Source organism: Ammospiza caudacuta, chromosome 11, assembly GCF_027887145.1.
Source record: "Ammospiza caudacuta isolate bAmmCau1 chromosome 11, bAmmCau1.pri, whole genome shotgun sequence".
Lineage (NCBI taxonomy): Eukaryota > Metazoa > Chordata > Aves > Passeriformes > Passerellidae > Ammospiza > Ammospiza caudacuta.
Window position 1 is genome coordinate 17,201,263 of NC_080603.1, and position 16,748 is coordinate 17,218,010.

General features: G+C 45.9%; 1 protein-coding gene across 3 annotated transcripts in view; it reads right to left on the reverse strand.

The window, feature by feature from the left end:
- TP63 (tumor protein p63) overlaps positions 1–16,748 on the reverse strand; it is an 83,293-nt gene that overhangs the window by 17,065 nt on the left and 49,480 nt on the right. For all 3 annotated transcript variants that reach the window (XM_058812605.1, XM_058812604.1, XM_058812606.1), the window contains 2 exons: positions 1,969–2,155; positions 144–259 (listed from right to left, as the gene is read on the reverse strand). In XM_058812605.1, coding sequence (XP_058668588.1) covers positions 144–259; positions 1,969–2,155 — 303 coding nt within the window. The remainder of the gene's footprint in view (positions 1–143; positions 260–1,968; positions 2,156–16,748) is intronic.

Consider the following 16,748-nt stretch of genomic DNA (forward strand, 5'->3'; position numbering starts at 1 on the left):
TGTTTCACAGCTTATTTCTGACAGAAAGGAAGATTCATTGTGATGAGGACAGGAAAAGCCCAAGATCACAACTCCTCTGACCAGAGTTACAACCCTCAACCCTTTGCATGCCAGGATGCCAGCAGCTTGAGCTCACAACATACCTGGGGTGGCTCGTAGGGGACCAGCACACTCTGCCTCCCAGTGATGGGGTCTTCTACATACTGGGCATGGCTGTTCCCTTCCACTCTGATCAGGTGGCTGGGAGGTGCAATCTGCCCTGCAAAGGCAAAGAGGAAAAAAAACAAGAGACTGTTCAGTAAGGTCATGCACAGGGTGGCAAGATCTGCCATTATGGGAGATGCACATGTCCCCACCAGAGGCCCATCAGAGCACACACAGGTGCCTCTCAGCCCTTGAAGCACCCCTTCACAACATCCCTACTGCCAGACCAAAGGTAACACAGGCTTCCCCAAGCTCACTCTGGACACCTGTGGCTAAACTTGAACAAGGGCTTCCCAAGATCCCAGAAGAAGTGAGCCAAAATGTGAACTGAATGGCAGCTCACAGCAGTTCTTCCAGCAGGTAACTCCTGCTGGATTTTCACACCAGCTGAAAGCCTTTATTTTCCTCCCTCTAATGCATATACAAAGTAAATTACTTCAAGTCTCAATTCCTACTCTTTTTCCTATCAATTGCTAGTCCTCTTCTGCTCCCTTCCATCAGTCTTGATCCTTAAAAAAAAAAAACAACCAAGAAGCAAAAGAAATATGCATTTAATTAATGGCCAGCTTGAAAAATCATGCTTGCTTACAGCAGCAGCAGAAGGGAACATGATCTTCTTCGTGCCTAGGCCGCTATCCAATAATTAAAAGCTTCCTTCCTACAGATTATCTTTATTGTTTCTACAACACACAACTACATTCTGAGGAGAGAAGCCTGCTATTGGTTCATCTCAAGAATTTGTTTTGGGTATTAACTGTTCATTTCCTACTCAAAATACAGCCTATTTCTACAGAAATAATTATTTCAGAATAAGAATTTATAGGGTTTTTTCTCCTTTCTTAAAGCTTCATTATTGAATGGTGTCAAACCTCAATAAATCCAGTCCTGTCAGAAAAGCACTTTTTTATATAAAAAACTATTTTGAAGAACTGTTTCACTCCACTCTGATTTTACACTCCCAAGTCCTTGCTTATTTCTGGGGCTTGTCTAGCTGGCTGCACTGTAACCAGCAATGGGATCCAGACTCCTAAGACATGCTGCTAACTGACACCAACTGGGTTTTTTTACAGTAGGAGATAAATAATGTATGTAGAATAAAACAGATGCTCATCTGAACATACGTGAACTTAAATGACCAAGGCAAAATGGAACCCAGCCCATGAGCTTGCAGAAAACCAAAGGACATTTTAAAAACAGCTGCTCCTTCAGCAACGTGAGGAGAAGCAAGTAAAAGATTAAAACATTTATACTGAACTGGGAGTGTTACATGTAGAAGAACGTTGCCTACAGTTGATGCTGGCACTTAGCATTTCCCTGCCAGAGATAAACAGCCCCTCCATCTCTGAGGCGTGGATTAAGGACGGAGATGATATTGCATCCTGTTACTAGATCCCTGTCCCAGCCACATGGAAGCTCATTCCTGAGCACAAGAACAGCTGCTTCTCATTGCAGGAGCAAAAGCAGAGCAGAGAAGTGCTGCCAGAGGGGCAGTGCCTGCCATGGGGACAGACATCCATCCGACCTGGGCAGGCATGAGGTTTATTTAGTGCTTTCCTCCCAAGGACGAGTGTGCACAGGGACAGCTAAAGCACTGATTGCATGATCCTTCCTGCCAAGCACAGGAAATAAAAAGCTGCACAAGGTGTCACAGAGAGGTCTGTTTCCATAAGGTTTGCTCTGAAGCTGCTGTCACATCCCTTGGTGGCTGCTCATCAGCCAAGCAGCTCTGCAGAGGGACTGCCAGCACATCACTGCCCTCCTTACCCTCGTTGAACTCCCGGCTCAGCTCGTGGTTTGGGCAGCGTTTGACCACTTCAGTGACGTGCTCAGCTTTCTTGTAGACTGGCATAGCCCTGATGACAGCTCCCTGAGGCGGTGGGGTCATCACTTTGATCTGGATGGGACACGTCTTGGCGATCTGGCAGTACAGCTTTTTCAGTTCGGTGGAATACTGAATGGGGAACAGAGCAAGAGAGAGAGAAGTTCAGCTGGGGATGAAGGCACACCAGGAACATGGAGCTGGCTTTGTACCTGTAACCGAAAGCACCAGCCACTAGTGCACAGGCACTGCATTTGTTTGTACAACAACCATGCTTCCAGAGAAGTGACAAAACCCCTAGACCTTTACCTGCTGTAAAATAGCAGAGCATAAATCTACATCCTAACTTCCCCAAAGGCAGAAATCTTCAGATAAAGAGCACTTCATTTACTCAAACAAATAAAGCCTTTATTTCTCTTGGGCACACACTCCGTCTTGCAGAGGACACCCAACACCCACTAACAAAACAGATGCTATTCTTTTCACAGCATCCTGTAATCCTGGAAGCACTCAAAACCACAGACATAAAAGTGTTTCATCCTGTTTTCTAAGAAGCCCTCCTACTCTTGCAGAGGGATTAAACAAAAACATCAACCTTGGAACTGAACAGTATTTTAAAACAACACCCTGATCAATTTAAGAGTTATACCAAATCTGACACTTCAGCCATCTTTTAAAATCATCTCCTACATCTCTGTAGTAGTCCCTTCACTTCTGAACTGAAATCATTACACCTAAAAGTGAGGTAAATAAAATCCAGTATTTTGTTTTTCAAAGGCCACAAGAGTTGAACAGCCCAAAGACTAGCCCACAGTGACCAAAACCTAGAGTATAACCCAGCAGCTGGCTCCAAAAGGGAGGCTGTGACCATGCAATGAGCACTTGGAACAGAACAAGATGCTCTTATTCACTGTGCTAATTTGAAGCATACTAGATTTCTCTTAAGATGTTCTTCACTACAACAGTAAACTAATGCAGCATTTTCATGGAGTGTGTTCACATCTGGAAACCTTAGCTCAGCAAAACAGCAAGGGTGAAGTTGGTGGTTTCTTTTCAAAACCCCTCACCCAAAGTAAAAGCATCTGCTTAGCAGGGAGGGTGGCAAGGAAAGTCCCAAGTGGTTCAGTATTGTACAACCTAAACCCATTTTCCTGGATATCTCCCATGAAGGAGACTGTCCAGTCTCCCCTCCTGTGTAAGGCTGTTCCAAAACACAGCAGGTTTTTCAGAACCATGCTCCAGAGGCATTCAGTTTTCTCCTGGTATTTAGACATTTTTGAGTGCAGAGCTCTCCCTGTAACAACCTAACCCACAGGAATTGCTGGCATTTCCCCATCTCCATGTCCTCAGTTCTTGCAGACAAAGAAAAGTGAAAGCCCCAAGGTGGTTGTTTCCTCACAGGAAAAGGTCTCTAGGAGCCCTGGGCCAATAGAGCCCCGTTCCCAGCTGTTCAAACACAGCAGTGACAGGTTCACACTGGTCAGGAGCACCCTGTGGCCATGGACCCCACCAGGACAGGGAGAGCCAGCACGTGCAAGGGTGGGTGGCAGATGATGCAGCAGGAAAAGGATTAGCTAGTGATAGTCAGGGATTATTTGCATTTCAGAGTGTACACACTGCTAACATAGGAAAAACCAAACTTGCAAGAGACACAGGGTAGGAGAGAGGGATTAAACATAAGCCAAGCCAGTCCCTTCCCTCCTCACTCAACACCATCCTGCCATGTGGCAGAAAAGATGCTACAGGTATTGAAGATACAAAAAAAGATTTCTTTAAAATGCAAAGGCCAAATTGTGCAATGTATTTTATGTGCCTGCAGGCTAGAGATTAAGCCCACAAAGGATTTACCCAGCCTGCGGAAACGGGGAACATGCCAAACAATTACAAAAAAAAAAGTTGCGAAACACATCTAGATGGTGATTTGTATCATACATCTTTTAAACCTGAAATTCCTTATTGTTTTTTAATTAAAAAGCAATTCCTTACTGAAGGTAAGAGTGAGCTCACCATGTTGTCCTTCCATCTGAAGAGGTAGGAAAAGAATCACTTATATTTAAACAGGAAGAAAACCTGTAAAGCACTGTTTCCTTCAACACATCAGTTTGCTCATAGCACTGTGAAGGTTGCAAGGACAGAAAGCCTCAAAAATCTCAAAAAGCCAGCTAATCACTTGGATGCCTTAACATCACTGAAGCATAAAGAATTGGGCACCCAAAGGTGATAGGCTGAAATGCAAGGACAAATATTGAAGAGCAGGGGTGTACAGAGGGCATGGCATATGCCAGGAGGCAACGTGTCCAGTGTCTGCAGGCATCCAGAGAATCAAACAAATGGAAAGAGATACCCTCAGTCACTGATCAGGACTCCTGGTGCTGACTGTAATTTTACATATAGTATCTTCAAAGACAGAAAGCTGGGGTTACAAGAAAGGGGAAAACCAAAAATCACTGCTTTCAGAAGGACTGAGATGTACCCAAAACCAGCACAAATACTGAGGCTTGTGATCAAACAGCACAGCCCCTCTGTGAGCCGAGAAAGGGATCTGCTCTTCATCCACCCTTTGGCACCCCAACTGTTGGACCCTTTGGCTACAACCAGCAAGGAAGGCATTGGACATACACCCCAAATTCACACCAAGCAAACAGCCAAGAGCTAATGGGTTATGATGAACAAGCCTATCCAACAAAGAAACACAGGGCAGACTCAAGAGCTGCAGGTTCTGGCCAACAACTTGAGCTTGGAATGTCAGGATGGGAGGGTGCCCAGGAGCCCACCTCTGCCTCAGAGCACAGTCAGGATGGAGGAAGATTTAGTGACAGTGCCCAGCAGAGTCAAAAGAGGCAACAGGGGGCTGAGCTGCCTTTTTGTCACCTGACTGCAAGAAGAGTTCAAGCCTCACAGGCACTGCACAGGGCTTGGGGACATGGCACAGAGCCATGATTTCACATCTACCCCAGGCACAGCTGCCTGTGAGCGTGTAATCGCTGAAGGGACAGTCATTTAACACCGGTGTAAATCTGTCCACGGGGTACCTGCTGTCAGACAGAGACAGGCTTGAGTTTCCCCAACCCGCCAACTTTGCTGCAACCAGGAGTAACTTGATGCACAGCCATTTACTGGCATAAATAGATGCCAACAACTAGGTCATAGTGACTTCGTCCTGGATCAGTGATAATCGCTATATCCACAGAGGAAGACAGGATATTGTATATAGATTTCAAAGCAAAAGCACTTCAGAAAGTAAACCCAAGGCAGAAGCTGTCTGTGCACTCAGATAGTGCCTGAAAGGAAGGATCATCCTCTTGGCACAGGTGCTGTTCCTCAGTGGTCCCACTCCACCCCACCCTGCAGGAGGTGACAGTCCCCCTGCTCACCACTTTGCTGTGAACTTACACTCGCTGTACGAGGACTAAGATCATGAGCAATTCCCAGAAATCCAAAACATGACTATTAATCAATACACTTGAGCAGGAAAACGAAATTAATTAGGAGTACCAATATAAAAAAATGAGTCTGACCAAACAAAAAAGCCTATCAGGTAACAAGATGACAACCATTATCTAGCAGTAGGAACAAAGCTGTGAGGAGCCTGAGGAGTGCAACACCACTTCCACCAGAGAACAGACGTGAAAGCCATTGAAAACAAAAGAGCTGAGCCTGAAAATGTGTTATCTACTCAAGAGGGAGAGGAAAGAGCATTGGCATTGGACTTTTCCTTGGAGTTTGACTGCTGCCTGTCAGAAATTTAGCATTTTGCTTAATAATGCATTTTAAAATGAAAGATGCACACGTTCCAGTGCCTGCAGCTCTGCTCTCCCCACCTGCCTGTGCAGACATACTGTATTACCCACTCTTGGCACCCTGGCTGGTAATTCAGTATCACAATACACACGGCAGCTACCATCAGGCAACACCTGTCTGATTTTTTAGTAAGCCCCTTCTACTGAAGGTGTGTCAAAGAGTTGAAAGGCAAAAACAAAACACTTCTTGACTCTCAAATGGAGAATTTTTGCTAGAAGGGAGTGTAGTCTCCTGAAAGGAAGTGCTCAATGTAATACAAGCCACAATGGCTTTTTACTGAGTACTCAATTCCTCTGCAAAACTCTGATGCAGTGAAATCCCCCAAACACTACTTTCGAAATCTACCTCTAATATCTGTTTTACCATCTGATCCAGCAGAGGGATTATGGCTCCTAAATCTTTAAAAGGAGTGGGGTTCAGTCAGCTCTACAAATGCTGACAGATGTCAGCCTGAAGGTGATCCCAGGGGTTGGCTTAAGGCATTACAGCTCCCTGAGCCCCTCCTGCTCACATCAACAGGTCTTTCGAATCTTTTGCAAGCTTCTTTCAAGCAGTCATGTTTTAGTTCAACTCAGTTAACAAGATTCATTTTACTTGATGTTTTCAAAGCTGTCAATCAGCTATGCTTTCTCCCCTACCAAATTAACTCCTTAAGATGGGGGGAAAAAAGAACAGGTTAAAAGAGTGGGAACAGAATAGCTACCTGCACCAAAGTATTCACAGCTGAAAACAAGGAGAGTCACAAAGAAACAGAAAATAATTTGAACATGTTTTAATTATTTAGGAGAACAAAAGGCATTGGGAAGAAAGGAAGCTACCAACTAAGAACAAAAAGTGAAATCTACACAACCACTTTAAACATTTTTGCTATGCTTGACCATGATTTAACTTTTCATTTACAAAAAACTGCTGGAAGCGTGTGGGGGCACGTCAAACACACGTGTGCACATGCACACACGCTCTTAGGAACCAACTTGTACCCAGAGGACACTCAGTGAAAGAGGAGTGATGCACACATGGACACCTCCTTTCAGATTCAACCTTCAGCTCAGCATAACCTTAACCACATGGCTTGTGAGCTGACTTGTTGCAGCTTCAGTGTGAAGTCCTCTGTCCCACCAGGCACCAGAGAAAAGTGGATAGCTTGCTGCTTGTGGGCACAGCTGGCATTCAAACCAGGGAGCCAGGCACGCCTGCGAGCATCCCCCATCTGTGATGCCCTGGAGCACGGGAGCAGCAGAGGATGCTGATGCTGCCCCATCAGTGCTTTGCAGGCATTTACCAAATTTCTCCACCCCAGAGCAAAGGAAAAACCATGTCACACTCTTTTCCCTCTTGAGGGAAGGGCAGTGAATCACCCAAGGGCGTTTGCCTTCGCAAAGACTTAAACTTCATTTTTTCCCTGGGGCTCTCCTGCCCCCTCCCCGTCCCCACCGCCTCTCCAGGCGCTCACGAACAGCGCTGATGAGTTATTAAAATCCTTCCTCCGAGCGCTTTTCCCCGAGAGCCGCAGCCAAGGGCCGCCTGTTGCCACCTGTCAGTCGCGGGGATTAATTACCTGCGCCGGGCGGGGAGCGGCACATTCCTGCTGGCCTCGCCCGCCGGGATGTTGACATCAGGCAGGTGGGCTCCGCATCCCCCCGCGCCCGGGGGGGAGCGAGCGAGCCCGGGTGTGCGGGGCCCAGAGCGCCGCGCACAGCGCAGGGCAGCGGGCACGGGTAGCGCGGGGTGCCCGGGGCGGGCGGCAGTCCCAGCCGGCAGCTGCTGCGCCTGCAAACCTTAGCGAAAACATAAATATACGGGCGCGCGTGTGTGTGTGCTGACCTGCTTAGGTAAACGGGCAAGGGGAGGGGTGGCAGGGAGGAGAGCGCAGAAACGTAGCCTGAGGACAGGGATTCAGGAGCCGCTCCCCGGCCGCGGGCACCGCGCTGAGCGGCCCCCGAGCGGCCCCCGGGCTCCCCCGGCCTTGAGCGGCCCCCGGGCTGCTCCTGCACAGCCCCCGAGCGGCCCCCGGGCTGCTCCTGCACAGCCCCCGAGCTCCTGCGGCCCCGAGCGACCCCCCGAGCTCCTCCTGCACAGCCTCCGAGCTGCTCCTGCGCTGAGCGGCCCCACGGGCTCCTCCTGCGCTGTCCCGCCGCAGGGCAGCGAGGGGGAACAGCAGCTCTGCCCCTCTGCAGAGGCACAGCCGCCTCCGGCCTTGGCACACTGAGAGCTCCGCGCTGCCCTGCCCTCAGGAGCTCCCTGTGAGCAGCGCTGCCCGGCCCCACCGCCTGCCAACACACCCCAACTCACAGGGCGGCATGTAAAGGGGATATGCACAGCTGGACACAGTACAGAACACTCCCTGAAATTCCCAAAAATACCGAATTGAGAGCATCTGCTAGATTTGCACATCTTTACGATAATAAAGATAATTCCTTCATTTGACAATATTCAGCGTCTCACTTGAGGCTCCCCGGGGGTTTTAATTCAAAACAATTAGGATGTATCACCTCTACCTAACACTGTATCACCTCTACCTAACACTGTCAGAAAAGCCACGATAGTAACAGCAGTAACACTGATAATTTCCCATACTGCTTTTGCACTATGAAACTGTTGTAACTGTGAAAACTTTACACATGGCCGCTTTTACATTTCAGTTTCATATCTACAGACTCACTTCATCAACAAATGAAAACCTCTGGAGGTTCAGCTTGAAAACCATTCTAAAAACAAACAACAAATCAAAAGTATTCTGTATCAAGAGGAAAAAATCTCAAGTGCAAAACTTTGGAGGCAAGCTTTACCCATTTTTTTGATACGAAGTGATAGGTGTAAAGGAAGGCTTTGCGAGTTCCCTTCCTTTGCTAGTCTATTATTTAAATATTTTTGAAATTAATTTATTTAAAAACCAAAATCATAAGACTCCTGCAGTAAAATGGCCTTAGTTTGGTGCACCCAGCTCACACACTGCTTGTGTATTGTATCCAGTCTCTCTGTCAGTTTCTAAATCAAAACTTCAGCAGTAGCAAACAAGTTTCAGATGCTAACAATGTCTAGTAATTTACATTTCCAATAGATTCCTTCGCAGCAGAGATTTTTTGAGGTAGAAGTATGAAATGAGAGCAAATCTCCGGAAAGGCAAGCTGATCTGATGCTGAACATCATCCTCAACATCTACATCTGCCAGCAACTTCTCCATTATGAATGCACAACCAATCAGAAACCTGTTTGCCTACCACAGAATATACAACATTAAGAAACATACTCTATAGGAGGTTCACTCTCATTCTACCCAAACTCACCTACAGGCTATGATGTGTTAAATTCCAGCAGAATAGTGAGGGGTGATCAATGTTAGTCTAAAGAATTACTTAATATTGGATCTGGAAAACATCCACTTCAATTATTAAGCATTAATTAGTAAGCCAACAAAATTGAATGGTAAAATTTTTAATCATTACAGTGATCACCAAAGCAGCTTTGTGGATAACTCCATTGCATTTCTCCCCTCCTTCTATAGGCCTGCTACTCTCAAAGACACGTGGCTACTTCACATCCTCCTAGCAAGGGGGTAACCCACTGCTAACAAAGCACTACACTGGAGTTACAAATATTTGCATCTCTATAAAATACACTCACCTGCTTGCAGGTGATGCAAGTGAGTGGACAGTACACCTATCACATGTTTGCCTACATGAAACTAAGCTGATTCTATGACCTCAAGTGTCAGAGCAGATGAACACTCAGCAGTGACATAACCAGCAATAGTCCTTCCAGGCAATTCTACTCATTACACCAGAATGAATACTCCAATGCTGCAGGCAAAAACCTCCAGGACTTGCTTTAGTAAAAAAAAATCTTCAGCATATGCTTAACTTTTGGTAGCACAGTTAACCACCGCCTGCTCAAGCCAGCATGCCTCTGTGTCAGGGAATTTGTAAGCTCAAAGCTGAATTTAAGATTTGATTCAACAATGAAAATTGTATTTTAATGAAAATCTTATTTCTGTTATAAAGGACTGCAGAAATTCACTGAAAAGCATGTATTCAGGCTCCCAACAGCAAAACCTCCCCATCACATACTGCTCCTGACTCACATGCCTTGGCCTCTGATACTGAGCACCAGAACCTGTTCTGCTCATGGACTAATTTATTTTAAGTCCAGGTTGGCCCTTTCAAACCTCCTCCTAGCTTGGTGTGGGGGATTCAACTTTCTTACAGTCACATGTTCTAGGCTCAGCGAAAGAGGAAAGCTGTTGTGTGTTTCCTATTATCCTCCCAGATCTCATTTGTTTCAAGTTCACATGTTGCAGCATGCTCCATCCTACCAGCCAAACTCCAAAAACTCTAATCAGCTAGAGGAAACATCATCAGGAGTAACCAGACACCAGTTTTTAGTGCATCTCCCTGTCACTTTTGTCCCCTGCTGAAAGTCAAAGGGTGATGAACTCAACCATGAGGGAAGAAGCACAGCAATACATAAAAGTTGCTCAATTAAGACAAAGTAAACAGCAAAGCAAAAATCCCAAAGCTCTCAAAAATTAGTCTGCTCCCACCAATTCTAACCTGGTTTCAAAAACATGAGTCAGCAGTAGAAGTCCCAGACAAGCAGATCAGATCTTGCAGCCCCATAGAGTAGATAGAGGCTTTGGGTCCTCTGCAATTTGTGACACAGCCACAGATTCAGGTGGCTCCACACCAGCTAAAGATCAGGGGAAGAAGCAGGGTACAAGCAAATGCCCAACGTAAGATGTTAGTACAAAACTCCTTTTAGTTCCTCCATCTGCAAATAAGGGGATTTCATTAATAACTCAGAGGAAAGTGAATGAGTCACTCATACAGTATCTGTTACACCAGGGGGAAGCCAAGCTGGACACGAGAATACATTAAAAAACAACAACAACAAAGTTGGTCTGGCAATATAGTCTTTTCAATCAGCAACATCCTTAAGCCTGCACATTCGTGTCAGAGTCAGGCTCAGAACTATCAGGCACTCTGCCACAGACTGCACCAGCCATTCAACACCCTGGGAAGCAGGACACTTTACTAGATGGTGACAGATTTCCACCCAAATTCTGGCTCATGCCAAAGGACTGGCCTACTTGTAAAATACCACAGGGTCAGCACGTTGTGAGGATAAAAGTATTTACGTCAAATACTGGCCCAGCTTCCTAGCTGGGGCACGGACAGAGTCACAGGAGATGCAAACCAGTCTTTGCACATTCATTCTGATACAGGAAAGAAAGTTCAAGCAATTCCAAGCTAAAAACAGGTTTAGTGTCTTGTGACCTCTCATACTAAACACCTTTGTCCAGATAAATTTTCTATCCTATTTGTTCTTTCTTGACTTGGCTTTCAGACTCACTGTACTTTACAAAAAGGGTAAATAATCCCTGAAAAACTTCACATAACAAATAATTTGGGTTTTTTCCCTTGCCTTCCTATAGTGCTATGGCTGTTGTGCTGTGACCAAGTGCAGGACTGCTCCCTGACTGTTTCTGGATGGGGAACTGGCCAGTGTACCCCATGGAGCAGGGCTGGTAGCTAACTGGGAGGCCAAGGGGCTCACCTGTGAACTGGAATAAATCAAAGGGCTACCAACCAAGTCAGTAAATGAGCACTCTTCTGGATGTGCACTCTCAACAAAGACCAAATGGCTCAGATGGACAAAGGTGATCCCCTTTCTCCTACTCATTGGCTTCCCCTCCTGTTTATTCCACCTGAGGGAAGGTGTGGATACCTCTCCACTTCATCCTTCTAATAGACTATTAATCACACCGATGGGAGGTGATGGAAGGGAAGACAGAAAATATTAAATCTGACAGGCTCTCAGAGTGGCAATGCCAGTGAAATGCATCATTAAGGTGAGTAATTTTCCTGTTTACTTCATAGGCTCTGAGCCCCCCCGCTCCTTCCTCCCTGCCTAGATGTGGGCAGGACCCATCAAGGCAAAGCTTTGGAAGCAAGCAGCAGCGTCCCCAATTTCTACATAAATGCTGCAGGCCAAAGAGCAAAGGCAAGTTCCAACTGAGTCCTTGACAGTAATCAAGCACTGCGGCGCCTCTGGTCTTGTCTTGTGCATACCTTGCAAGTAGCATCATGTCTTCCCAGGGAGATTTCACTGGCACAGCACGCAAGCGCCTTGTTCCTTGGCTTCTACCTCAGAAAAAGAAAGTCCTGAAAACACACACACACACACCCCTGCTTTTCTGCTCCAAGGGACACCATTTCCCTCTAAATTGTCAGTGCAGTGTTAGAAGCCCTTTCAGAACAAATATATGAATTCACCAGAAATCTCTTTTGTTCCTGTGCAGAAAGGATAGTGCCAGACCCTTGCCAAAATGGCATTGAGTCTTCTCTGTTAATGTCCAGGAAACTATCCTGAGTCAGATCTTATTACATTTTAAGCTAAGTGCAAGTACCAGCAAGTCTCTTCCATGATAACAGCCAGGGCCTGTCCCATTTCCTGATCACATTACGCTCAACTTCCAGAATTACATCTATGCAAATATTGTTCTCCTGCTTGTTGAGCATTTCATTGATAATTAAAGTGAAAAGTCAGCAAAGCTTTTCTGTCCAGGATGGTGAGCAAGGCAACAAACTCACACAGAGACACCAAGCAGGAACAAATGTTCTTCCCATGTGTGAAGACCAGCAGAAAAGGGCCCTCTCCTTCTTCTAGGCAATAGAGAGTCCAGACTGAACCAAACTATTTCTGCAAACATCACTCTGTTTTCTGAAATTACTGACCCAACAAGGCCACACTCTAGATCTGAGTCACAGTGAAAACATAAGGATTAGGAAAGACAAAAATTAAACCTAACTGAGCAAGTCATAAAGATGCAGTAACTCAGGTCAATAAAGCATGACAGCAGCTCCAGAATATTTAGGATGAATGGTGACTAAGTCAAACCTTTAAATCTTTTATTCATACAGTTAAGCTTTGGGGATGAGTAGCAAGAAAGTCAGCTATTACCAGCATTTGCAGAATTCTGGGATCTCTATTTTACCCAGATCTTCCTCCTCAGCCTTCTCCTTCCATCCTCGATGACCTAGCTAAGCACAGTCCTTGAGTCAACTCATGTGGTTTCTCCTGAGCCTACTTTCAAAGTCAAGACATGATTCAGCAAGGTGTTTAAGCAGATGCCTACCTTTAAGGTTGGGAGCAGCCTTGCTGACTCCAACAGAACCCAAGAGATTTCACTGGGAATATTCACGTGCTAGAGGTTATGCACTCACTCAAGTGCCTTACTGAACTGAGACCTTGATTTTCCTATGTACCGTGGGAAACAATTCATCAAGTTCCATGCTGAGGAACACAGCAGAGCTGCTGCAGCAGCCATCGGGACATTCCCTGCTCAAAAACACAGCACCTCACCCCCAGCCAGCCAGTGAGGTCAATGCTGTGGCATCTTCTCTGCTAGGAGGATGAACAAGCCCATGCCAGGTTTGGGGTACTTCATTTTGTCTCATACTCCCTGGAGCTGTACAACTGCAGCAAAGGGAAGAAAGCTGTCCCATAGAGCAGCCTTTAGAAAGGGAGGAGGGCTTGCAATGAGTTCAGAAAATGTTAGCAGCAGTCCTTCCTATCCCTCAGAGAAATAACTAATCTTCAGTTTTGCATCTCCTGCCCCCTAAGAGTAGAGTGTAAAACCACATCCCAGAGGACATGCAAGCCAAAGGGAATTGTGCAGTAACATGCCACAGGAGAAACTGAAGGCTTGAACACAGCATAGTCCAGATCTCTGATTTTTAGGCTGCTTTGAAATTTCAGCAAGAAAGCACAAATGTAAAAAATAAGCTTGCATGGAGCTGGATGCACTTCACAGGCAGATCTTCAAAAGCCTGCTAGGTAAACTCCAAAGGAATGACTACTCAAATACTCCATGACACAGCAACAGATCTATAAATTATTGGAAATAGATAACATCAAGTCTCTCAATACCTAGCAATTGATTTATTTCACTTGGTAGCACAGATAATGCCATCGGCATGATCTAACTAGAAATATAAAAGGAATTAATGTGGACTTCAGATGCAAATCCTTGCAACCACAACCTGAAGATAGCTTTCCAAGGAAAACACCAAACAGCACTTTGTCCCTGCAGACCTCACTACTCTGCACTGCTTCATTTGCAAACTGCAAGCTCTGAAGACCCCAAGCAACAGATGCTTTGTGAGAAGACCTAGTCCATTCAAAGCAAGACTGCTTTCCCAACCAAAAGCAGTCTTTGTTACTGGATAACAATGAGAACAGGAACAGTTCCCTGGGAAACATAATTTTAAAGTCAGATTTCCCAACTAACCACACCCAATTAGTAAGTAATGCCATGTTTTTGACTGATTGCGGAATCCCAGCAGATTTTTTACCAGTTTCAATTTTGTGATTTTCTCTATTGCCATAACAACAACCAAAAAAAGAAAACAAAACCCCATCATGATCTTATATAGGTGGCAGGTAACAAAAGGCAAGTCCCCTCCTCACTAAAAAGGAGTAAAACAAAATGGAACAAAACAAGACAGAGTTGCAACATCAGAAGTTATTCACTCACACTGTCTGGCACTCCCATTTTCCTTACAGCTCATATGTGGTGCATCAGAGAAAGGTGCAAAGTCTCCATGGGCAGAACAGGCTGCTGCCCTGCACCATGCTGTGCAGGTGAATTCCTGCCCTGGCAGAAAGCAAGCTTTGTGCTGGGATAGCTACCCTCAATCTCATAAGCCTTCACCACTGCAAGTGCTATCAAGGGCAACACTTGAAAGCATCCCCTTAGCAGCTCTCTGAAAGTAATGCTGTCCAAAAGAAAAGGCAGGAGAAGGGCTGGACTAACACTAGCAAGCCATTTTCAAGTGCAGCCCGCTGAAAACAATCAACTGGAATCAAAGAAGTCAAGGACTTGGAACCTGCACAAGTTCACTGCCTCTCTAGAATTTTACCAGCCACTATGTAGAGGAAGACACCATCGAACAATCAACTCTTTCCATCCACCAGCTTCTCAACTGAACAACAGAAAAAAATTTCACAGGGGAGTAAACATTTAGCTCTCCAGCTGCAGACAGCAAAGCACCAGGATGCAGAAAAACCATAAAGAGCATCAGAGATAATGCAAAACACACAACAAGCATGTGACCACGCTACTGCTACGATGGACAGCCGTTCATTATTGTGTAAGGGGGAGTGCAAGGCTCCTTTGCACTAAGCACTGGGTTAGAAGGAAAAAAATGACAATTTTACAAAGTGTGGAGGCAACAGATTCAAACACTCCAGAGGGAAGCACGTGGGAAGAAGGAAATTGGTGAGGGAGGCAAAGCCCTAGCCACAGCACACCATCTACCTGACCCTGAAGGACACCAAGGAATAGAGAGGCCCAGATAGACTGTAACTGTTGCCATGTATTTCTTATTTAAATACAATTTGTTTAATCTCAGGTTGGATTCAACCATCAAAGGCTCTCTCCTGTAGCACACCGACAGCTCGCTCTAAATCTCTGCACCTTTAATCCTTTAATTAGCCAAGAAAAATGTGATCTCAACTCTTCCACCAACCTAAGCTAATTTTCTGCATGAAGCTTCCAACTCCTGTAGGTTACAGGTTTTAGCTGCTCGTGTAGCCAAGGGGAAAAACACTAAACAAAACACACACCCCCAACACCCCATTCCCACACAGGCTGTGTGCTTCTCCAAGGAGCAATCTCCTTGAAAATTCCAACAAGAGGAACCCATTTTCCCATTGCAATAGTGGGCTGGGAGGCATAATTACATCATTCAATTCAGATAAGAAGCCAACAGAGATTTCTGGGAACAAGGCAATGTTTGCACACAACAGGGATAAAACTGGAGTGTTAAGCCAATGCTTGGCTAAGAGAGTGCCATTAGAGGCTTCAGCCATCTTTCTCAGAGATTTTGGGATGGGAGCTCCTAAGCAAGCAAACAGAACCCCAGACAGTCAATCACTGGAAACTCGCTCCAAAAGAGGATTTCTCCAGAGATGAGCCCTGCTATTTCTCAAAAGTGTCACAGCAACGCAGCTCTGAAAGAAGGAATAGCAGACTGCATAAGCCACCAGAGCATCAGGACAGAGACCCATTTGGGCAGCTTGAAATACATATCAGGCACTCCATGCAGCCCCAGCAAGAGCAAACTCAAGGAAGGACAAGAAAGCTACCTAAATTCTTCTTGTCTGAAGCCCTAATCACACTGGAGTGAGGTATAATCTGCACCTGAACACAACCCTGACCGCCTCTCCAGCTCAGGATGAGTCTTGCAGGGCAAGGCAAAGGCAAACAGTGCTCCTGCTCAAGGCATGGTCATGGTGCAGCTACAGGGACTGCTGGCTGGTCACATGCTGATCCCATGCAAGAGAAGTTGTTCAAGCACAGCAAGCCATCCTTGCACAGCCCCTAAACCATCACATTCCAGCTGCAATGTGCCAGAGCCAATGACCCTGCCCATTGCTGCAGCCCTACACAGACACAGCATCTGCATGTCCATGCAATGCTGCACAGAGCTCAAGGCCATGCCTCCCATGGGTGTTTACCTACCAAGCATTGACAAGCTGTAGGAGGCCTTCCTGTAGCTGGCCACATGTGAACAGCAGCACCAAGAGTCATCAGGGATTTGACAAAGGCATGGAGACTTGGCAGTAAGTATAACCTCCTCCTGAAGTGCCAGTGCAAAGCCCTGTTGACATCAAAGGCAGAGGACAGGCCTGTGTGCATCTTGCCGTTCTTTAATTTGCTTCTGTGTTGAGGTCTTGACAAAGATCAGCACATGACCAGGGCTGCCCCACTTACACCAGCACTTTTGGTGAAGTCACAGCAGGATTTGGTTTGACAAAAGGGTAGAAAAGACCTCAACAGTCTGCTGGTTTTAAGCACTAGCAAAATACTACCCAGGCAGTAGTACAACCCCATCTCTTCCTAGAAGAGACCAGTTGGAAT